Here is a 24033-nt window from a genome sequence, read left to right as displayed (position 1 = left end):
AAGGCATTGTGCTGCATTCATGTGATGTTAGAATAATCAGAGTTTGTGTGAACGTCCTCTCATGTCAGCCGCCACATTATGAACCACTGTGCCTAAATACTATGTGACTAGTCAGCTCATCTGCTGAGATATTTTACAACCTGTGTTGCAACAAAATGTAAACTTTAGAAATAGCTAAAAATATATATATTTTCCTATATAATTGATATAAACTAAAGAGAATTGACATATCCGGTTTTGTTGTCTCAAATGCTTTTATATTTGACTCCTGAACAATCTGCTGTAGTACATCTTAAAAAAGTGTTTCTGTAATTAAGCCCTTACCGATATTAACTGTGGACAAATAATAAAAAACGTCTTTAATTTCAACAGCACACAAACTGAAAGTAATGTCTAAAGTAATAAAGTTTGTCTGTGAACTAAGAGGAATTTGTGTCTTTTACAAACATAAGAACACATTTCAAACACAGATGTATAATAGTCAGAGATAATAAGTTAAATCATGTGTTAAAGGAAAATGGAAAGATGTATTATACTTAAGATACTTAAGATCTTATTTATACAATTTTAAACTAAGATATGGCATTTTTGGGAAACAATGATATACATATATTTTACTTTGATCAATTCTTTTATTTTGAGTATGCAATGACAAATGTACAAAGTAATGAATGTAAAGATTGTACGTGTAATAAGCTAAGGCTCTAGCACTGACCTTTTTGGGTCATTATAATATTTGGTTTGGTTTGTTACTATTTTAAAAGTAATGACTTATTGTTGTGAATTTGTTTGCTGTATGTATTTGAATGTTACACAATGAAAATGACTGAACTTAACTAAACGATATCCTCTTAAATCACCAGGTATATCAGTTATATGAACATCTCTCAAAGAAAACTGACGACGACCTTCATCAAGGTAGAATTTATTACAGGAAAGTATTAGCTTTAGCTAGGTGTACCTTATAAATTGTATATACCACAGGCTATTGATACAAAGAAACTCCAGGTGCAAAGAGAACAAGGGGTCATTGCAGAAATATTTATTGAAATAAATATGCAATGGATACACTTTTATATTATGTCACATAAATATTGAATTTAGAGGCAGTTCTTTCAAAAATTCCATTAAAATGTTTAGGATTTAGTTTCACTCCAATTCATTTGCTCTCATCAAAACAATGTAAATACATTATTCTAACAAAACGTTCTGCCTTAGCGACATATACTGGTCCAATTAATAATTATCTTACTTTATAATACTCAATACTGTTTTAGCTTATGATTTACTGCTATCGTGCTGGATCGAAGGGCAAGTGTTCACATCTACTGCTATATCAATAGTACTCATTCATATAGAATATTGCAAACATTTAATATTTACAATCTCAAAAATGAGCGAATAAAAGCTTCGGTTATAATGTGAAAAGATATCTTGATATATAAAACTTTAGGATTTAGACAAATATTTAGCAGATTTAAGAGAAAAAACAATCTATACTATGCTCTAAGCACCACAATGCAACTTGCTACTCTAGTTTGGTGGAAAAAAAGTCTGCGTCATGCTAGGTCGTTAGAGTCATTCAAACACTGATTAAAAGGTCATTCTGTACAAGGAAATCATTTAGAAATCATAGGTAGATATTTCAACTTAACACCAAAGTCAGTCTGTTTTCATATCCTTTATGAGAGTTATATTTTCATTAGCAAATTCACGTCACTGCATATGAAACAGTTTTACAGTTTGTTAGAGAAAAATCTGTCACTTCAAATCTCACATGAATGGGTGAGATTGTTTGTCATTTTGATAATAAAAACTAGTATAAAGTCTTAAGTGATATGAAAATCTGAGACGGACTTTGACAGTCCAATAAGTGCTGAACAAGGAATGCACGTAAAGATCCACAAAGATCTTCCTAAAATATATTAAAACAAAAAAATGGACTCACAAATACTCTCTTACAGTCTTAAAAGTACACAGTATTCTATTGGGGTATGAGTGTACGGATTCAGGGCATGCACCACCTGGCACTCAAGATGGCTTGTCACCTTCTTTCTTCAGACGGCTTCAGCAAACAGAAACAAAGAAACAGGGTCAACACTTTGGTCAGTGAGACATATTTTACTGGAGTTCAACTAAACATTGTGTAATTATCTTGTCTTGCACGGTATATTGATATGAGAAATATATCACAATACCCTACCATTAGGAAGGGTACAATAGCCTATATTTATTAGTAGTGTGGGGGTAATAATGAGAGGGTGGTGGTTGTGCATTGCTATGCTACCACCTGCTGCAGGCATTTTGGGCGAGTTTTTTGAGTCATACTGTATATGCACGCTTCACATACGATGGCTGTTTTCGAGCGGCCACTGCTCTTGGACAAAGCATCGGGAGCAGAGCGAAATATGACTCTAAAATACTGTAGCTGAGTCGCGCTTATACTTATGAATGTCTTACTGTTAATGTCTTTCATTGTTGTAAAGCACTTTGAATTGCCTTGTGTTGAAAGGTGCTATATAAATAAACTTGACTTGCCTATGAAGGTAATTAAATAACAGAGCTGTTGATTGCTTCTACATTGTTAAGAGTAGCATAAGCGCACTCTTTAGGTTTTAACCTTTCACAATAAAAGCCCAACTCAACAAGTAAGCTTCCAGTATTGCTGACACTTATCTCAGCCAGATTTGAACCGGTTTTTAGCAGCACTTTGACATTAAAGTTGACGTTTTCCCGTGAAATTGTTACAGTATCACTATCAACATTTTTTAGGCAGGTATTTTGATACTGTGTCAACACTAGAATAATGTTGATAATTATGGCTCCATCTTAGAGAAACTGAGTAATTACTATGGGGCTTTAATGTAGTCATATAAAGCTGCATAGCTACCATAATAAAGTGATACCTCTGATTGTTGAAAGCCTGTGCACTAGATAATACATTGAAAAGCCTCACCTGTAGTAATCTTCCTGACTCGGGAGTTGGCCTCCATGCATGTGATGAGCATGCAGCCACTGCTGCTCCATCGCCATCCTCTGCAGCTCTGCAGACTGGGCATGCATCGCCTGGAGCTGGTGGGCAGCAGACATCTGAGGAATCTGGCCCTGCAGCTCTCGTTGATATGCTCCTACGGGAAAGAGAGTCAAATTGAAGGGACTGGTTTTAAATTGTTGGAATGAGTTGATGCGTTCTGAGCATACTTCCTTAATTCTCCACAACATTAGAAAATAAAAACGTGTTAACACTAGAGCAGTGAGTGTTTACGTGTGGTTTTATGTCTTGTTTGTTCTTATAATGTCAGAGCTGCTCCAGCGTATCATAGTTGCTAAATGTATTGTCAACATTTCCCAGGGACAAACATTGTATTTTCATGCTTTTGTATAGATTTGTGTAAATCTGTGTGTTATAAGAACTGTCTCTGTTAAGCAGGCTTTAATTGTATCTGTATACTTTTGTTCACTGCTTTTATCTTTTTATCGTCTGTGCTTTTAAACTCTTCCCATAAGCACCGTCCCTGTCTAATAAAGTAATAAACTAAACTAGGAGTTGGGATTACGAACCAAACAGTGGGTGGCGCAGCATCTCATGATCATGAGGGAGATCGCCCAGTAGAGCGTTGGGGATCTGGCCCCCGGGGAAGGGGTAGCGGGCCAAACGTGGGCCTCCTTGCAGAGGGTCCAGAGGATGAGGGTTTTGACCTGGACGAAGAAAGTAAATCATTCAGTACATTTTGGTAAAACCGTCAAATGTTCTAAAGTCCTTAAGAATTCTCCCTCACATCTTTCGTCATAGCAGTGAAAAGCTCCAACATCACCTTGCCCAAGCGGATCCTGCTGGTGCAGGTGGAGGTGGGAGTGAACGTGAGAGTGTTGGTGGTGGTGCGGCGTCACATTGAGCATCTGCAGCCTGGCGGCGGGGTCGGCCCCTACAGACGCCATCCTCTCTGCGTGGAGCCGCTCTGCAGTGAGTCGCTCTGCGTAGCTCAGCTCGGGGCGCAGCTGAGGCGCAGCCAGCACCATCCCTCGCTCCATGTGGTTCAGCCCGGGATGGAACTGGGCGAAGTGGTGGGGGGGCCCAGGAATGTGGGGGAGACCGATGGCCCCGTGTCTGGCAAAGTGCTCCATGGGGTTGGCAGATTGGTGTAGCATTTCCATTTCTGGGGGCTTGACCTCATAGCCAGGCTTCATCCTCTCGTGGAGCTCCCTTTCACGCAGGTTCCTGAGCTCGCGCTCTCTGAGGTTGGGGTCAGCGCCGTACAGGCCCGGCATGTGGTAGGCCAGCAGGGGGTCGCCGGGGCTCAGCGACACGTAGAACGGGTGGTTGCGGTTTGATGGCGACATGACATGGGGTCGGGCGTAGTGACTCAGGGTGCGCAGGGCGGGTGTGTCAGGGCCGATGTAGGGGGGCACAGCAGCCACACTGGTGGGCGGCTGCTCAAAGGAGGGGCGTCCGTGGCCATGAACCGTCATCTGAACATCGCTCATACGACTGTCGTGGGAGGAGCTGGAGGCTCTCTGCAAGCAAGCAAAGTGTTTCAGACAGTGTTCATTTCAGCAGTTCATTTAGATTAAGTGTTAGTATTGCTTATGTATTATAAATAAGAAATAGACTCACACTCATTGCATTTCTGTCTGCCTCCCTTTCTCTGTCTCTCTCACGGTCTTTCTCCCTTTCACGTTCTTGTCGAGCACTGTGCTCAGCATCTCTCCTCAACTTTTCCACCGCCTCCTCTCTTTTCTTGGCCAGCTTGGAGGCCGTAAGTGGAGTGAAGAACAGGTCTGTTCTGGAACAGGAGTTGTAACCACGATCCAAGTGTTTGATAAACCTGAAAGACAAGATTAAACTATTAAACTTTCAGGAACGATTCAGTTGTTTGTTGTTTAGAGCTCGACTCTTGTCAGTTTTTTAAAAAACAATTTAGGCGCCAACTGTATTGCTGAAATCTAGGAATTCATTAATTCAACACGGACTACCTTCGCAACAAAGTACAAATGGTAACTGCATCATTATTCAGGCTAGTCTGAAATACATGAACCTCTTATTTGTAATGGGAAAAGAATAGGCAATGTTCAATAATCATCCTGCTGCGAACAGCTTCAACCACACTTAATGTAGCTATGATCACAAGCTGATTTGAAAACCAAGAGACACTCCTAACAGACACTTTTGGTTTGAATCCAAATATGTTATTAACAATGGCTCCATGTTTGATGTTGCTCTTGGTAACAGCTTAACACACACAAAGCAATAGACTTCAACTAAGCCAACATAAAATATATTTAAAAACACAAAACATGACAAAGTAAGCACCTCAATGGATGTAGTGCTTTGAAATACTGCACCATAGCTCACTGACTGACTGGAGCGCTGAACTAAAACAAAAGTGCCTCTTGTATTTCAAATACTCTTGTAAAAGAACCACTTATGGCGCGTTTCCACTGCAGCAGGGTAGCCCCGTTTAAGCGTCCCTAAGCGTCCTCGCTCAGGCCTCGGGCTGCCTCGCTGGCCGGCCTAGGCCGTGGCGCATTTCCATTACAGTTTAGGACCTGGGGTAGCAACGCAGTGTAGGCGGGGCGATCGGCTTTGTTTTTGTTCACATTTCGAGTTGTTCCGTCGAGCTCCCGCTGGATTGTATCATCCCCAATGAGATGTAGGAACGTCGTCACCTCCTCGGTCGACCACGGTGTGCTTTTCTTATTAGACGTAGCCATTTTGTAGCTCCTCCGTTTACAAAATGCTGTTTATAAAAATGCTGCAAGCTTGCTTCTAGATATATATGCGACGCTAGGGATGAACTTGCGCGCGATCTTGTGACGATTCTCTCTGACCAATCAGCAGTCGAGAGTGTTGACGTCACTAGTTCAGCCCTGGCCCTGGTCTGAGGGAACCACGATTTTATGAGGCCGGAAAAAGAGGGAAAAAGTACCCGCTGGCCGGTACTAGGCTATATGGAAACGTCACCAAAAACCGGCCTGGCCGCTTGAGGACGGTTAAGGACGCTTAAACGGGGCTACCCGCTGCAGTGGAAACGCGCCATAAGTTACCAGTTGATGCTTGTCGTTGAAAGCAAAATTAACCAAAACCCCAATTATCACAAGATGAGGGAGATATTTATAATTTCCCTTAGACAGAGTTCCTCCCCACATACCGTGCAGACTGGCTGGCATGGCTGGCCATGTTGATGATGGTGGGCTCCGGCGAGGGGCTGCGAGATGGAGGCGGTGGGCTCTCAGCCTCTTCCATCTCATCCAGTGGCTCTTCTTTAATCTGAATTTGTGAACATCCTGCTGCCGCGCTCGGCGAGGGTCTCAGAGGTGGATATGATGGCTGGAGGCTCGGGACCGGACCAATAGCAGAAGATGTTACAGGAGGGAGAGGAAGTGAGGCTGCTGCCGGCGGGTGAGAGGAAGTCATGCTTTTCCCAGGGTGGGTCTGCACCTGAGAGAGCACTGGCAGCTGGGTAGGAAGGGACTGCATTGGCAAAGGCTGTGGCATGAGCTGAAGGGGGGGGCGGCGGGGCGCCCGGAGGATGCGGGTTGGGCAGATAATTGAGGGGCTTCAGAGCAGGGGGAGGGGGGAGATTGGAAGGCATCTGAGGGAAAGGTGTAGAAGACTGATTATGTGGACCCTGTTTGTGTGAATTTGGGATTGGAGTGGTGGGAGGGGGCTTGATTTGAGGGCCAGAGAGAGAAGGCTGGGGGAGCTGAGACTCCCTAAAGAAGGGTGGGGGTCTCTGGAGGGCCTGAGCCGACGGGCCATGGGTCTGCAGAGGCTGTGCAGAGTTGAGAGCCGGGGGGACCTGAAATGCTGGAGAAAGAGGATAATCCTGACCGAGTGCTGGCGGAAGAGGAGGGGGACCAGAGAGAGCGTGAGGGGCGGGCTGTGGGCGGGAGTTTGGTCCAGCTGGCTGACCGGCAGCGGGCTGAGGGGGGTCCGGAGAGGCAGGAGGGGGGCTCTGAGCACCATCAGCAGGAGGAGTGCTTTGTGGTGGCTGATGAAGGATGGGATGGCTCTGAGAGGGGATGGCCTGGGGGGCTGGAGGGTCAGCCGGCCCCCCCGCAGCAGCCGGCTCTGGCAGGATCCCCCCGGGCTGGGCCGAGGAGTCGGAGTCGCTCTCGTTGCCCTGCTGCGGGCTGGAGATACTGGGGGAGGAGCTGCGGTTGTCCTGGTCGATGTCTTTGGTGTCGCTGCTGCCGTCGTCCTGAGCGCTGCGGCTCTCTGAAGAGCTCTCCTCCTCCACCTCGGCCTCGCCCTCGGACCGCGAGCCCCGAGGATCCTGGAGAAACAAATACACACATTATGTAAATCACGCTTAGGGTCGAAGAACTTTTTAAACACCAAATTCCAGCATCAAACACAGTATAGTTTGAGACGTAGATCAAGGTTATTTACTGTTACAACATTGAGAATTGTTTTAATGAAAACAAGCTGGCTTTAAAGAAGCTCACAGAGAAAATGAAACATGGAGAGAGGCTTGAGTAGATTACAGTGATGACGGACGCTCAAAAACGTAGGGAAAAGTTTCTGTTCATGCCCAAATAGTTTAAACTCAAACACTCTCAATGGCCCTTTGTCTATTTGTCATGTTTCTAAACATTCAAGGCCTTGATTACCCTGCCCCCTCAAATCCCAAAATATTCAAGGGTTTCAGGGACGCATGGAAACCAAGACGACTGTTTTTCTTTGCAGAGATAACATTTTATTTGACTCAAATAGTGGTGAAGTTCCCTCTCACCTGTGTCTTCGGCCTTTTAGGAGTAACTTTCTCAGGCTCTTCCGGCTCCTGGGCAGGACTCTCCCGTACACGCTTTGTTGTCTTTGGTGATGTGACCTCTTCTTTTATCTTCTATGGAAACCAGATGACATTTTCACAGTGGTGTTAAAAAGAAACAGAAAACAACGATGACACAAAACCTCAATGAGCGATGTTGAACAAGCATGTAAGGCTGCAGCAGCATGACATGTTATGAATATATATATATTTTATGAATATGTTATATAATTCAGTTTCATGCATGCTGGGACGGACTTATCTTTCATTAAATAAACGGCTGAGTTCTTTGAAGATCTCCTCGTCAGAGTCATATTCAAACAGCCCAGCTCGTCTGATAAGAGAGTGTAAAGTGTAAAGTTATGTTTACCTTGTTCGTTTTCTTGCTGGATTCGTTCTTATTATCTGTGGAAGAAGATCTCAGCGAATTAGAAGTCGCTCCGCTGGGGGAGGGTTGGCTGCTGGACTGCTGATCCTCACTGGTGGGGGAGCCCGTGAGCCTCCTGTGGCCACTTCTCAAAGATGAAAGCTGGTTTAAAAAATGTATTAAAAGATCAGTATTCAATATTGTTGAAACACATGCAAGGAGAGGTATTTTCCCAGTAAGTTGCATGTTAATCATTTTGACAGATGAGGGTGTGAGATCTCTTGTATGATCATTGGAAATGTAAGTTGCCCTGACACTTTCTTTTGAAGGTTTATTAAGTGATAAATATAACTGTATGGGCCTTAGGCTTACAGGTGCTCTGCTTCGTCGTGTCCTCATGCCATGCTTGTTGTTCACCTCCTCTTCCTCTTTAGCAGGTTTAAACAGGAATGGAGCGACTGCAGATTTTGAAGCTGGCGGCAGACTTCCATGTTTGCTTTCGTGCGTGTGGCAGGTCGTGCACAGCAACAAGGTGTCTCTCCGCCCATGGTGCCAATCCTTAGAACCTGAAGAAAAGAAAACTTTAGGCAAGAGTTTGACCAAGAGTTTAAAAAAGGTTATAATACTGGTTACACTTTCTATGACACCCATGTCTAGAATAGATTATAAACATTTGAATATGTCAATAAAATCTGTATAATTATAGCTATATAGAGCACTCATTGAGAGTCTTGTAATGCTCTACAACAACAATAATAACAATCAAGTCATTGTATGCACTATTCATTTTACTATTGTAATGTTTCCACTCTATAAACAAAATGTATATTATAACTATAAATACACAGTGATATGACACAATATAAGCATGTTTATAGATGTGTTATAGATGTGTTAAAGACCTTGGCATAATGGAACGTTTTACCCAAGCACTTTTCACACATCTAAAGGCTGTTACAGAAACGTATAAAACATTAGTACTAAAAAATACTGAGCCCAATAAATCACAAAAACATGCACTGACTTGTTGCACCGCAGTGGCTGCAGCTCTTGATTTCCTGTTCACTGTCTTCACTGTCAAGATCGTCTTCACTGGCAGAACTCGCATCCACTGCAAAGAAATATCAGCTTCAATAAAGTCATCCAGCTCATTTGAATTCCACACTTTGTCAAAACGTAATGTCTGAAGCTCACCTGAATAATTCAGCGATGGGGTTACGGGGACTGCTGCAGAGCGAGTCTTGGCTTTGCGAGAGGACGGCTGTCGACGTTGCTGCCGATAAGCTCTAGTTCCCGCAGCCTCAGGAGTTTTCTTCCAGTGGTAGTAGAACGTGATCAGCTCCCCCTGAGGACAACAGGAATCTTTAGAACAATCACGGTTATGTTTCTAATACAAAATAAAGCTGCCGTGAAATCACTGCATGCACTAACAAGAATGTTGTATGCAAATGAGAAGTGTTCAATTACAGTCTTTTTGCTGGGCAGAAAGTCTTTCCGGATGCGGAAGAAATTCTTTCCATACTGTCTCAGGCCTTTGATGAAGCGTTTCTGTGGGGGGGGGGGGGGGGGGGGAAGGAGGGAGGGTGTTCGTGGGAAAAGTTAAGTGACATACAGTACAAGAAAGAGGCTCCAGTTTAGACAAAGTTAATTTTGTGATATATAGAAAAATGTATTAAACACAAACAGTTATTATCATGAAGCACTAGACTGGTAGGGGTAAAAAAAAATACTATTTTACTGCAGGCCCTCATATTAAAGTGATTAAAGTTAATTAAATACCTTATAAGACAAAGTTGAATGGACTCTGAACCGTCTAAAATGCTAAGTATAGTTACATTCATAAACAGTTGGCATCCTTTTTATCCCCAAGGATTTTTTCCGCCTGCACAAACATTCTGAAGGTCTAACATTGACTGACCTTCAGTGCTGTATTACTAACTAAAGGCGTCTCACCACATCATCCTCAGACCAGCATTTCTCAATGAGCTTCGGCAGAGGCTTCTTCACCAGGCGCTGGAGAGCTTTTGCTGCATCATAGTGACTCGCATGGAGCTGGAATTGATCAAAACAGAGATGTTTGAATAAATCTTTAGCATCTTTACTGGATACAGATGAAGTACATTTGAGTTGAGCTCCACACCATGTTGAGTGCGTTGAGTGTGGTATCATCACGGGAGGCTGCAAGACATCCATCCTCTGTTGACCCACCGTCACACATCCCTGCAAACGCTGCCATGCTCCTGGAGAAAGAAAAAGGTGAAGTTAATACAGAGAAGGTAATACCAAATCTTTCTAGAAAATGTAGTCTGATTATTAGGAGTGTTTCTGAAATCCTTGATAATACTGGTGTCTCCTGCAGAAAAAAAGCATTGTTAATAGTAAGTACTGAACCCAATGTCATTTTTCTTTAACATTCAAAGCTGCTATTGAGGTTTTCTTTTAAAAAAACATCCCCATCTAGTTGTTCAAAAAGGACACGAAAATAATTAACAAACTTTGGCAAATATGCTCGCCTTATACGTGACTGAAGAGAGTCGAACCTAGGTGACACACAGTGTAGTGCCGACACTGACCTGGCCGCTCTGAGGTACATCAGAAGGTCACAGTCATTGACCCCCGGCATCCACATCAGATCCTCCCTCTCCGTCTGAGTCTGCAAACTGGGAACGGGCCGTGGCTGCAACTCTGGGAGTTTGGCCTGCAGTGAGACCAAGACAGTACCGGAAACAAATGTTGGACCAACCTTAAAGAACTCAACTGAATTTATGTTGAAAAACTGAGAATTAGATGGTAAAAACCCAAGCACTGTTTAAAATACAATACTGACAAGATGTTTAAGACTTGTTTCAAAGTAATTGCCAAACAATGATTTACATTTTGATTAAAGTGTCAAACAATGGTTATTATGTGTAACTAACTAAGGTAATTCATGGATAAAGGATTCCCTTATAATCAAATAGATGTAGTTGTTGTTTGCTAGTGGTGCCTGCTCGAATCTGTTTAACATAATGTGATACTCAAAAAGAATTTCAAATGTAACACACAACAGAATAGCATAGACTGTCACTGTAAGACGTGTAAATAACAAATCATACTGGACAGACAGTTCTCACAAGTTACATAATGAGCTTTATCCAACACTCTGCAATCTGTATACATACTTATTCAAATCAGTGATTCTACAAATAGACCTGCAATGATTAGCCGAAAAATCATTGTCCAAGAAAAACTATTTTGAATCAATTTGTTAACAGAAAGGTCCAAAAATGATGATTTCAAGACTCTCTAATAAGGAGATTTCCTGCTTTTCTCTGTTTTATATCATATTAAACTAAACATCATTGGGTTTTGGACTGACATTTAAAGACACCACCTTGTACATTTTATTTGTTATATTTTATAGACCAAACAATTATCAATGAATCAATTGGCATTATAACCATAAATAATCCATCATAGTCAGAAATGCTGTCACCATCTACCCAACTCATTAATTTAAAAACACAAAATATAAAGGTGTACCTGATGACTTTGTCCCACTCTTATCTCTCCCTGTGTGCTGTTCAGGCTCCTGGAAAACAAAAATAAAGCATTGAGTCATTATCTGAATTAATAATAATTTGCCACCTACAGTCATTGGACATTGGCAAAGAAAACGTACATTCAGTTATGTCCACAGTTGAAAGTGAGTGTGCTCTTCAAATAAGGGACAAAAATCACAAAATGTAGCAACAAACATGATATCCTGGTTTTATTATGCATTACACTAAACCAAGACACTGCTATTATAATACTGTTATTATACATTAGTGGTATTTAAAGCGTATACAATGTAGTTACAACAACTAGCAGTTGAAAAGGAGAAATTATGATGATATTGTGTTCAAATTATAAGCCAGAGAGTTTTGTCTGCAGAAAAAGTCAGCAAGCAAGCTCCCAAAGTGTAGCAAGCACAAGTATTGCGAGTTGAAAACTGTGAGACGATTGTACAATTGTGATATTGTTGTGTTTACAATAAACGAGTCAGTGCAGGAAGTCTGTCTGCTATGCTGTATGCACTGTTATCTGATGGGTAATTATCACAGTACAGACGTGTGATCGATATCCTGGCTGTCAGAGCAGCTGTGATTTCAGCAGCAGAATAACATCCCGCCCCTACATCAGCAAGAGCCAATCTCAGCTGTGACCTGCGACGTTTCCTTATATTACATGAATGAAATCCGACGCTAGCTACCGCAAAAGACTGTCTGTCAATCAATCATACATGAGCTGCTAATTTTTACGGTCACCATTACGAGAACAGTGTGTGCTTCTTAGTGAAATCCTAACAGGTTGACAGCAGTTGGCTGTCTTGGGGTTAACTGCGAGCTAAAGTATGCAATCAATAACAAATATCAATGTTAGCGTGCACGACACGTCGCTGACACACACACAGCGACCAGTGTCAGCACACCCACAGGGAATAACAACCGATTAAATAAACGATGCACAATCTGCATATGGTGACATTATTTGAAATAATACCTGCAGAAACAACTGCTTGTTGCATTTAGGCGTTCATATAAACATTTGTGTTTTCAACCAGGAGCTGCTAGCTAACCAGACAGTAACATTACGCTGTTATTTGGCTAGCTTGTTAGCCAGACACGAACTTCGTGACCACTGACACTCCGACTATTTCACACACACGGCTCTCAAAGTCACGCTGCAAAACTGTTAAAAATACATATGTAATGCACAATAACTAAAATATATTTGCAAACGGTAAGTTAATCAAGTTACCTCCGCGGACTGAACAGGTCGTCCATGTCGAGGGCTGTTTGGATGTGGCTTGTTGACACTACGCAGCGCAGTGGGCGATACACACAAAAACTATGCGAATCCCCTATTACATGGCTATTCAAAATGGAGGCGGTGTAGTGGAGGGAGTCTGTCTATTTTTTTTCCCAGTGCAATGACCTCAGCAGCCACAGCTAAGCCTTCAAAGTTCTCTGGGTGTGCATAACTGAGCATGTGCCGTGGAGAGGCTGCTCATCATCAGCTGCTGCTGCTCGGGGAGGAAGCCTCCATGAAACACTCTGTGGTTATTAAACTATATTATGTAAGCCATGACAGTAACATCCGACCGACACAAACCTCCCTGAATAACCACTTACTACGAACATAATGCAAGGTATGCCGTATTTAATGGGTCTGGGATTATAATATACAATACGAAAGTATACATCACAAATAAATATATATGCATTTGAAAAAATAAAAATATGTGGATGCGATCTGTTGCTGTGATTTAGCGGGTACACCGGGCAGCTTATCACTTTAATTATTTATAATGTATTTTTTTACACATGCAAAAAAAAAAAAAAAAATAGGATTTATTTCAAAAGAACAGATACATCGATGGACAGATGCAAAGACTCTCAAGAGGGCCACTCCCCAGTGTAAATCCTTTATAAAACGAAACTAATTTAAAGGTTTAAAAAAAACCTCTGCAATTTGCATGTGATTTAAAGTATGATTGGTAAAACACATCTTATCCAAGTTTTAAAATACAATATATTTGGTATGTTTTAATCCTTATGTACATAATATAGATTATGTATACAATATAGCATTTTGTTGACATGGCAAACAAAATCTGAATAACACTTGAATTTGTTACCGATATGTCTTTTGAGATATATTAACAGATTACACATGCAACACATATGTATATTTTCCCTTATTTTGAGGCTACAAAGATCACTAAATGTATTTGCATACTGAGGTACCCATTAGTTTTAATTTACAGTATTAAGGTCGCTGAAATAATATGCCTGGGAATATATATCATTTTTAAAAACAAATTAAAACCATTTACAACAGCAAAATGAAATAAATAATCAGGATACATTTGGTCACTAATACAACTTTATTATTAACCGTCTCAAAGAGCAGATTTTGTGATAACAGTTATTCAGCGCTGCAAATGTATTTTACTCAAGTTATTTTAACCCACACTAACAAACGGAACATAATACAGTAGAAGACTTGATTGTTACAATTTCAATTTCAAATAGCTCCGATGTGTTTTTCATTTCATGTTTTTAGTTTATTTTATCCAATGTGTGGTCATGGATTTACTATGCATGGATCCATTTGTATGTTAGGTAAATGCACCATCCATTTAAATTGGCTTTCTGAAGTTTTTGCCAGCAAAACGTGCTTTGTCCCCCAGCTCCTCTTCAATTCTGCAATAAAAAAAAGAAAAAGAAAGGAGAATAAGTTATTATTATTTTGTATGCATTTATTCTTTACATGTAGACCTTTCCCTTTGTTTTTAAAACGTAAAAAGTTCATAAACAATATGAGCCAAGAACACACACAATTCTGTTAATTGTCCAAAATGAATTCCCAAGCAATAAAACAATATAATGCATGCACGGCCGCATTTCAAACTTTTACACTATTCGGATGATATTCCTCATTTTGTTTTAGACTTACCTAAGTATCTGGTTGTATTTGGCCAAACGCTCAGAGCGACAGGGTGCCCCAGTCTTGATCTGAAATTTCATGACAAAATGTGTACAATTACTTCATTGTAATTAGGGATTATATTTTTTTACATTTATGTCAAAGGCATTACATTCTCAAAAGAAACTAGGGCTATAGCATGTCTGTCACCACCCTTAAAAGATAAATGCAGTATTTTAAGGCCTAAACACCACCAAATATGGATTAAAGCAGAATATTTTGTGTAGGAAATTACTACATCTATTGTTTTAAAAAACAAAATGTACAACACTCGAGAATTATTCTAAATGTTTGGATCGGATGTCTTAAATTATCAGAAGGAAATACTGCATTTAAACAGAATAAAAAGACATTCATAAAATGCAACAGAAAAAGTATTTGAATATAATTATGTCAACGTATTGGATGCCGCTTCTATTCGGTACAGCCCTAAGAGTCACACTCAAGCATTCCCTTTTTTATTTTTTTAAATCGGCATTTACCTGTCCAGTGCACAAGCCGACCACCAGATCTGCAATGAAGGTGTCCTCGGTTTCTCCAGAGCGATGGCTGACCATCACCCCCCAGCCATTCTCCTGAGCCATCTTACACCTGTGAGCAGGACCGATGAGGGACATTACCGGTCATTGTGTTGTTTATAGTCTAATACTCAATTGATTTATTTTAGATGTCAAGTATTGACTTACGCTTGCATGGACTCAGTTACTGTGCCAATCTGATTGACCTTAAGCAGCAGGCAGTTGCAGGCCTTGTCCTCCACAGCCTTGCTGATGCGATTAGGGTTTGTCACCGTGAGATCGTCTCCAACAACCTGGATCTCTGTGCTGGCTGTGAAGCTGGACCAGGCCGCCCAGTCGTCCTGGTCAAAGGGATCCTCGATGGAAACCACTGCGTATAAAAACATGCAGACATGATCGTTAGGGCTTCAAACTGAAATCTGTTGTTCCATCAAAAGAGTCTTCAAAACCAAATCAGACAGCTCCATAATCAACCAATCCCAGCTTGTTATCAAATAATAAGTAATATATTAGGTCCAACAAGTTAAGAAACTTGAGTAATGTCAAGTTTTATCGTCCATCATCAATTTTATAAAAAAATGATAGGGAGTTCATAGGTAGTCCCACGTGAATGGGGTTATTTTAGTCTAACTATGCCACAAGGTCCCAATAATAATCAGATGTTTTAACAAAATTGATTCATGTCATCATTGGCAGGTAGAGATTATCATCGCTTGTAAAAACAGTATATAAAATGCAGGTTTGAACTAACATTTATAACATTGTACAGGGTTAATTTCATGAGAACAAAAACAGTGTGTGTTGTGACAGAAATACAAAAATAAAACTCCCCTTGGCATTAACAAGTCGAGTCAAAGTAAACAAATCTGTGTAATCTTACTTTTTGGAAAGTACTTTGATGAGGTTTACTTGCTTCAAAAAAGGACATGACTTTCAAACTTGTTCCCCTCTTCTGTTTAATATTTGTTTAAGACTCAAGTTGCCAAGTGCTTTCTATTGTGTATTTTAAGATCCAAAATAGGAATTTATGTTAATATGAACATAAGTGTTGTTTTTGAAAGCTTCCCAAGGATGAAAAAAGGTGGTTGAAGTAGAAAATCTGTGTTGAACAAAGCAAACAATGTGTGTAGCTCACCTTCATGAGATTACATTTGTACTATATTGTATCCTGCTCTCTGCCTGCTTAATCATGTATAAAAGGAGAAAGTGTCTGCACGTTACCTGGATAATCCTTCACAAAGCTCTTATAGAGATCGGCCAGCTCGTCAGGGCTGATGTAACGGCTCGGGTCATCGGGGGACTTGAAGTCCAGATCGTATTTTCCCTCCCTGTAGAATTCAGACGCTGCCACATCCATGCCGATCACAACCTTATCGGTGTATCCTGCCTTGGCGATGGCCTCCTTCACTAACTCCAGAGCTGCAGAGTTAAACAATCAGTATGACACTCCACTAGAACACAATCAACTGCAGAACAAGTAACATTTTAAGTCGGCAAACCTTTCCAAAAGTGTTGTTTTCTCTGCCTGTTTACAGTGTTTTCTTTTTCTTCTATTGGCTGTACTTTGGTCTTTTGTTTTTTTGAGATTATAGCAGTTTGACACTGGACAATTTATTTTTGGAAAATAAACCAGAAAGCTGTGCTTATCTTTAAAATGGTTTATTTACCAGCAGCTCAAAATAAATCATCCCTTTTACCTTCTTTGTTCTCCAGAATGTTTGGAGCGAAGCCTCCCTCATCGCCCACATTGGTGGCATCCTGACCGTATTTCTTCTTGATGACGTTTTTGAGATTGTGGTAGACCTCTGCTCCAATGCGCATGGCTTCCTTAAAGGTGCTTGCACCAATAGGCAGAATCATGAACTCCTGCATGGCGAGCTTGTTGCCTGCATGAGAGCCGCCATTGATCACATTAAAGGCCTGGTGGAGGTGGAGAGAAAGGAGAGCTGTGAATTAAAAATCCCCTGGAAGGTAAACTGAATAATGAAGAAAATATACCAGGATATTGATGCATGTACAAAGATACTCACCGGCACAGGCAAGATGACCTCTGGGTTTCCTGCAAGGTCAGCAATATGACGATACAGGGGGACACCTTTCTCTGCTGCACCAGCTTTGCAAACAGCCAGGGAAATACCCAGGATGGCGTTTGCTCCAAATTTGGCTGTTTGGGGTAATACAAAAAATATTAGCATTAATTTATATACATTTATGTCTACCTACTGCAATCAGAAGGTACATTAATAATACAAAATCTCAGATCTAAGAACATGCATCAAATATTTGTATAAAATACTGCACAATGCAATATAATCTACTAAAGTCTTTTTTGGGAGTTATAATACACTATGATCCTATAAAATGTCTGAGTGACCTGCAATTATGAAGTATTTAAATACATGACCTAATAAGACAATAATTTAATTTGTATATTATTAATGGTCTATACTGTACACCATATCTCCATGCTTACAACTATACAGCATTTAAGCAGTTCATCATCTATTGTAGACTATAGGCAATCGTAGCAAATGTACTTATATGATTCTGTTTTCTTCAAGGTTGTGTCTTCCTGGTCGAATGTACTTATTGTAAGTCGCTTTGGATAAAAGCGTCAGCTAAATGCAATGTAATGTAATGTTACCAAACGTTTTTCTTACAGGTCACATAGGTCATCTGGCCTCAATTCAACTGAACTCGTGTTTCACTTGTCAAACACAATATCAATGGTGTCAGACTAATGGAATATATATTATAACCTTAACCTTAGAGTAAAGCATAGCCTTGTTTTTTTACAGAATGATCATAGTCACTAACATTTGTTCTCTGTGCCATCCAAGTCAATCATCATCTGGTCAATTTTCTCCTGCTCAACCACAGACAATTCCTGAGGAGACGAGAAGAACAAGATGGGAATGATTAGTGTTGGGGAAATATTTTCCTAGGCCCATAACTTTGACCCAGTTTATCAGTTTGTTCTGCCCTCACTGAGCACAGGAATGCAACCTTGGGCTGCTGTGCTCTCAGTGTTTTGTCTCCCTATTCCTGCCTGTTTGCGTCACCTGATAGAGGTGTTATAGTGCTTTGCCTGTTTTATCTTGTAATGCAGCATGTTGATTATTCTCTCAGATCTAGCTAAATACATGGGACTGGGGTAGAGATCTTCAGAATTGGTCAGGCAACCACTGTCACCTCTTGACTGCAGCACATGTCAATTCTCCGGCATAATAAACCATCAGCCATCAAGCTCCAGCTCTCCCGTGTTACTGAGTTTCGTCTCCATTGCTCCAGAAGTTTCCATCACAATTAGTACCAAAACAATGAACAGTCCCACATTTTTTTTATTTGTGACAGTGATAATTATCTTCTTACCTGGCCAACAAGTGCAGGTGCAAGAGTTGAATTGATGTGGTCTACGGCCTTTGAGACTCCTACAACAGAAAGATAAGTGGGATCACTCTTTTACAGTGTTTGGACAAAACATGCGACAAAAGCATTGATATAGATATGCATGCAACTTTTTTTTCCCAAACACATACATTCATGCAATTGTATTTTTTTATAAACTGCTTTTAATGATCAAACTTATTTTCTCTTATTGAGCATGTCAACACAGTTTTATGTCACCATCAATCCACGGGCTTAACATCAATACTGGCGTGAGAGCATGCTTTACTGACAATGCACCATGCTATTCAAGCATTCAGTGATGAGTTGTTATGTTGTTGTGTGATTATTGGTCTAAGGCAGGGGTTTTCAAAGTGTGGGAAGGTGAGCTTTCCCTCAGAGAACATAAGAACAGCCGCGCCCCCCCTCCCAATTATTAATGCTATTATTATTATTGTTGCTATAATGCAGGGGTATTTAATTGCATTTCAAAGAGGTCCAGTAAGAGAAATGTCATTCAATTCTCTGTTTTCGCTGTCTACCTTTCTCTTTTATGAGCACGCCACTTGAAATTACTCCGACTGTTTCTCTCTTCTTATCTCGTATCTGTGTGTGTTTGAATCTATCGTGCTGACTCACTGACTGCACCGATTTGATTGGCTGAGTAGTGTCAATGTAGACAGGAATAAACGCAGATCATCCTCTGGCTGCAGCTGACTCACACTTTTGATTCAAAGTCAATGCGGAAAACCCGCACTCACACAGGTAGGTGGAGGTGAAGGGAATGAGCACTTTTACAGCATTGTTGGCGAGGTGGGGGAACTCGGTCTCCACAGACAGTCAAAAGTGTGCAATTGACGTTTTCTGCCAGACGCTGTCTCCTCTCTCACTTAAGGTAACTTCACAAAATAATCGAGCCATGTTGCCGCTCGCATAAAGTTAACTGGCTAGATTTCACTGTTTCTCGTTATTTTTTTATCACGCTGCACATCCCCTGAAGCTCTCTGGCACCCCCCCCGGGGAGGCGCGCCTCACACTTTGAAAACCGCTGGTCTAAGGTCAATTGGAACGTTTTTTTTTAATTGAGAGGAAACAGGCAATCATGACTCACTAACCCTTTCACATCTAACAGGAGGAAAAAAAGAGAAAGAGAAACATTTTACATTTTTTTAAAAAAGGTTGAAATATAGCATTTCACAATTGTGCTTTAACACTAGAACCGCCAGAGGTCGCTGTATACCTAAAACCGCCAACGGGTAAAATTTACCCGCTATTGATTTTCAAGGTACAATGTTCTTTTATTTATCACACAGAACAGTGAGTTTTGATCGCACAGGGATGAAACTTATACCAATAGAATCTGTGGACTGCATGCAGATAACATGAAGTATAAAATATCGCTAAGAGTGCTGATTTAAACGCTTGGTTTTAGACTTGTGTTTTGTTTAGGTACAAATCTCTCTATCGATCTATCTGTAATGTTCTGTTCTATGGACATATAATTGTCTACATAAACAGACGACGCGGACTACTTCTCTCATTCCGAGTGTCCATCTTTATTCAACTGGCACGTAACCTGCACACATGCATTACGTCCTCAACGTGAGCTCAGTCATCCAAGATCTTGTATTCTCCAAGATCTTGTATTCTCCAAGATGTTACATTATCTATAACTATCTGTCTATCTCTCTCTCTATAAATCTATCAATATATCTATCTCTCTCAATCTATAAGGAACCACAGTAGACAAAAGGCGTTGCTATAGCAACACATCATATTTACGCAGCATTTTCTATGAGGTAAATATTACCCGCTGGCGGATATAGGTATAAATGGCATTTTTTGTGGCAATTTTTTTCCAATCTGACTTCATATTGACAATTGTTAACAACAGAGGGTGCTACATAACACACTTTCAGGAAAAGTCACGGACTGGAAGACTTTAATATGTTATTGAAAAAAAGTTACATACAATCAAAAAACAGCTGCGGGTAAAATGTACCCTTTGGCGGTTCTAGTGTTAAACTTTTAGGCCTATAAATAATAATATGGGGACAAATATTCAATAACATTGAATACTGTACTAAGATTTTACTTGTGATAAATAAAACAGATTATAAACTGTACTCAGTTCTGCCTTCCTGCTGCTAGATAGGCTTACGCACCTTTCCCAAGGTAGCGGGACTTGTCATTGTCCCTGAGCTCCAAAGCTTCGTAGATTCCAGTCGAGGCACCGCTTGGTACAGCTGCTCTAAACAAGCCTGTGAAATGTACGTGAGGACAGAACAGTGGTGACTCAACAATCACTAATAGTATTAGATTTATTTTGTCAATATATACATTTTTCAATAAGTCATAAACCTACCTTTGTCAGTGTAAAGGTCCACCTCTACCGTGGGGTTTCCACGAGAATCAAAGATCTCTCTGGCGTGGATCTTGACAATAGACATGGTGTAGGACCTTGAGAGGAGAAAGAAAAGGTGAAGTTGTTACTATCCTAGGGTCTTCTTGTTAAGGGTGTGCTGTAGCTAAAAGAATCATGCAAATATAAACTCTATACAATCAAAAAAACTATTTCTCGTTTGCTTTTGGCGCACCTCTTTTACTCGCTTTCCTCCTTGGAGCTTACTCACAAAAATATCCTGATTTAGCTTCAAGCTTAGGAGTGCTAACAGGCATGCTACCATCCTAATTGGATTAGACCTTCTCATCTGATTAATCACATGGCAGTAAGGATGTAGAAATGGCTTCATCCTTCAAGGATGGATTCAAATTGCAACAACAATTTGCTGCATTAAAATGTAGTCAATAAGGATTTAAGTTTTAAAAGTCATGATACTACTTTGATTACAATATCAATGATGCAGTAGCAAAGTCCTTCTGCTATAGGACCGGATATCCTCAATAATCCCTCCCAATTGCATGCCAGATAAACAACCAGGCAGGCAAAGCAAGAGAAGCAGAACCAATGAGTAGGCTAACCACGGCACATATTATGTGATCAAAGTGATAAGATATACAGCTATTTCCTGCGAAAAGCAATCGTTGTAAGTGCATGAATCCATGCATGTTTGGCTAAACATGCTTAATAGTTAAGGCTAATATAGGGGAAAGTTAAATGAAAGTCGCTGTTTTTATAGAATTTTTCACTTGACCTTGGAAATAGTACCTTCACACACACGCAAATGAGCTCAAGGACAATTTAATAGTGAAGAAAAATCTAGCAAGTGAACAGGGAGTGAAGGTGTTGTTTATCACTGAATCTCATTAACAATGTGACAGCTTTGGTTACATTTTGAAAAAGCAACTCAATGACGAATTGGCTAGGATTCATTATTGCATACCATTAACACATCGCAAACTGTCTCACCTCTGTCTACCCAAATCAAATACAGTTTAGGTTAGTTTTGTCGCAATAACTTTAAGCAGAGTACGCACTTAATTCCAGACCCAAAACACAGCGTTTCAAATTACTGATTTGGTTGTGACAAATATAAGCTAAAGCTAGCTAACTAAACAAACGTAAAACAAAAACACGGGCATGTCGACGGACTACTCGCAAATCAGAAAGAAACAAAGGCAATATGACCGATAACAGAGACGGATTCAATGTAAATAGATGGCTTTACCTTGATGTCAAAAGCAGACACGTTGAGAAGAAGTCGCAGCTGAGTGAAGAGAGAAGTACTTTCTTCTTCTTCTTTTATTTCGCTGCACGCTCGTCGCCTTGTGTATGCGTTGCTGCCCCCCGTGGTTTTTAATGTGAACTACACCAGATAATCATAACTACCCTGGATGAAACTAGAATCAGAGAGAGCAATATTTACATGAAAAATATATATACCAAAAAAACTACATACATTATAATATGACAAAATACTCAAATAAAATACAATCAAATCAAATATGTGCAGTATTGGTATGAAAAGTGGAAAGTCGTGCACTTTGTGTGCAAAATGTTGTTGACCTGAAAAAGTCCTTTGTGCTGGACTGACAGTGTATAAGAAGACATTGTTCACATAGTGTGCATTAATGTAATGCATAGTATCAGATTAATTTAAATATAAACATAGAAAATAATAGAAAAACATAAATAAGAATTATAACTGTGTGGTGAATGTTTTTCTAAAAATATATAACAACAATTATTATGAAAAGATGGAAATATACGCTTCAATAACATTCTGAAAAAAGGGATTTATAATGTATTGGTTGTGCTGGAATGGGATACATAATATAGAAATGTTATTTATTGAGATAAACCCCTTGAGATGCACCATCTCGTTTTCAAGGTGGTCCTGTACATAAGAATATTACAATGCACATAATTACAGAAAGATGCAGGGTTTAATTACTTTCTATGTGTCATTGGAACATGTATTCAGTAATGGGTATTTTAGATGTAATAAATAGATTATGGGGTTATAGATGATGTTGTAATGGACTACAATTTAATAAAACCGATTAAACATCAAGACTAAATAGATTGCAGAATATGAAAAAGGAAAATAAAAATTTGAACGTTAAGCCAGCTGCAGTGTGTTCTCAGTAGAGGGCAGTCATTCTACTTTTAGAGGAAACGAGCGGCAACCACCACAGAAAAAGTGGGTTCCGTAGGGTTCGGAATACAATGGATTCCATATTGTGATTAGAATCAGACATCAGGAAAGCACAGACCAACATGGAAGTAGTGATTGCAGTCTTCTTTGATATTGAAAAGGCTTATGACATGCTCTGGAAGGAAGGACTACTAATCAAGTTAAAATCATTGGGAATTGGTGGTAAAGCATATAATTGGGTTATGAATTTTTTACTGGACAGAAAAATACAAGTAAGAGTAGGTGCAGAATATTCAAGTGTGACAGAAAGTTAACATGGAGCAATCATATAGGAAAAGTTCAAAATAAATGTAAAAAGGTTAACAATGTACTTCGGTGTTTGGCGGGACAGGAGTGGGGAGCGAGTAGGTCATCACTTATATTGGGCACTCATGAGACCTGTATTCGATTATGGGTGTATAGCGTTCATAGCAGCAGCAGAATCAAACCTTAAAAAGCTGGATGTCCTACAAGCTCAGGCCCTGAGAATATGTAGTGGAGTTTTTAAAACATCTCCAGTATCAGCAATACAGGTGGAAATGGGAGAAATGCCTTTAAGGATAAGAAGAGTGAAGTTAATGTTGGCATACTGGGTAAACCTTCAGGGGCATAGTGATAGTCATCCTGCGAAAAGTATTTTTGAAAGACTGCTGGGAGCACAATGAGTCACATTTAACAAGTTTTGGATGGATTGGCGATGTTAAAGCAGCAAGTATAGGTTTGAATCAAATACAGTATTGCCCCACAGTTCCAATCTCGTCCATTCCACCCTGGTTGTTCCCAATGCCAAGTGTAGACCTCAATGTATGAGAGGAGTTAAAGGAAAAGAAAGAACTGCATAGTCCAGAATTATTTTTGCAAGATATCACTCAGACTCA

General features: G+C 40.2%; 2 protein-coding genes across 2 annotated transcripts; both read right to left on the bottom strand.

Annotated features, from left to right (window-relative positions):
* Positions 1–909: 909 nt before the first annotated feature.
* Positions 910–13198, bottom strand: rereb (arginine-glutamic acid dipeptide (RE) repeats b). The gene is given in 18 exon segments (XM_034219205.1): positions 910–2065; positions 2957–3128; positions 3562–3699; positions 3816–4515; positions 4616–4826; positions 6150–6511; positions 6513–7277; positions 7737–7847; positions 8143–8301; positions 8512–8705; positions 9164–9250; positions 9334–9484; positions 9607–9687; positions 10093–10191; positions 10280–10379; positions 10713–10837; positions 11662–11710; positions 12922–13198. Coding segments are annotated over 18 exon segments (3564 nt in total). The 5' UTR covers positions 12948–13198; the 3' UTR covers positions 910–2031.
* Positions 13199–14031: 833 nt separating this feature from the next.
* On the bottom strand, positions 14032–22302 carry eno1b (enolase 1b, (alpha)). Its single transcript, XM_034219196.1, has 12 exons — positions 22187–22302; positions 20923–21017; positions 20723–20818; positions 18543–18601; positions 17988–18057; positions 17201–17334; positions 16868–17090; positions 16392–16589; positions 15339–15540; positions 15135–15243; positions 14623–14681; positions 14032–14369 (listed from the first exon to the last, which is right to left on the bottom strand). Exons 2-12 carry the CDS (start codon positions 21005–21007, stop codon positions 14306–14308), a joined length of 1299 nt encoding a protein of 432 aa, XP_034075087.1. The 5' UTR covers positions 21008–21017; positions 22187–22302; the 3' UTR covers positions 14032–14305.
* Positions 22303–24033: the final 1731 nt, after the last annotated feature.

The sequence above is a fragment of the Gymnodraco acuticeps genome, unplaced genomic scaffold (assembly GCF_902827175.1).
Source record: "Gymnodraco acuticeps unplaced genomic scaffold, fGymAcu1.1, whole genome shotgun sequence".
Lineage (NCBI taxonomy): Eukaryota > Metazoa > Chordata > Actinopteri > Perciformes > Bathydraconidae > Gymnodraco > Gymnodraco acuticeps.
This window is presented reverse-complemented; position numbering and strand designations above follow the sequence as displayed.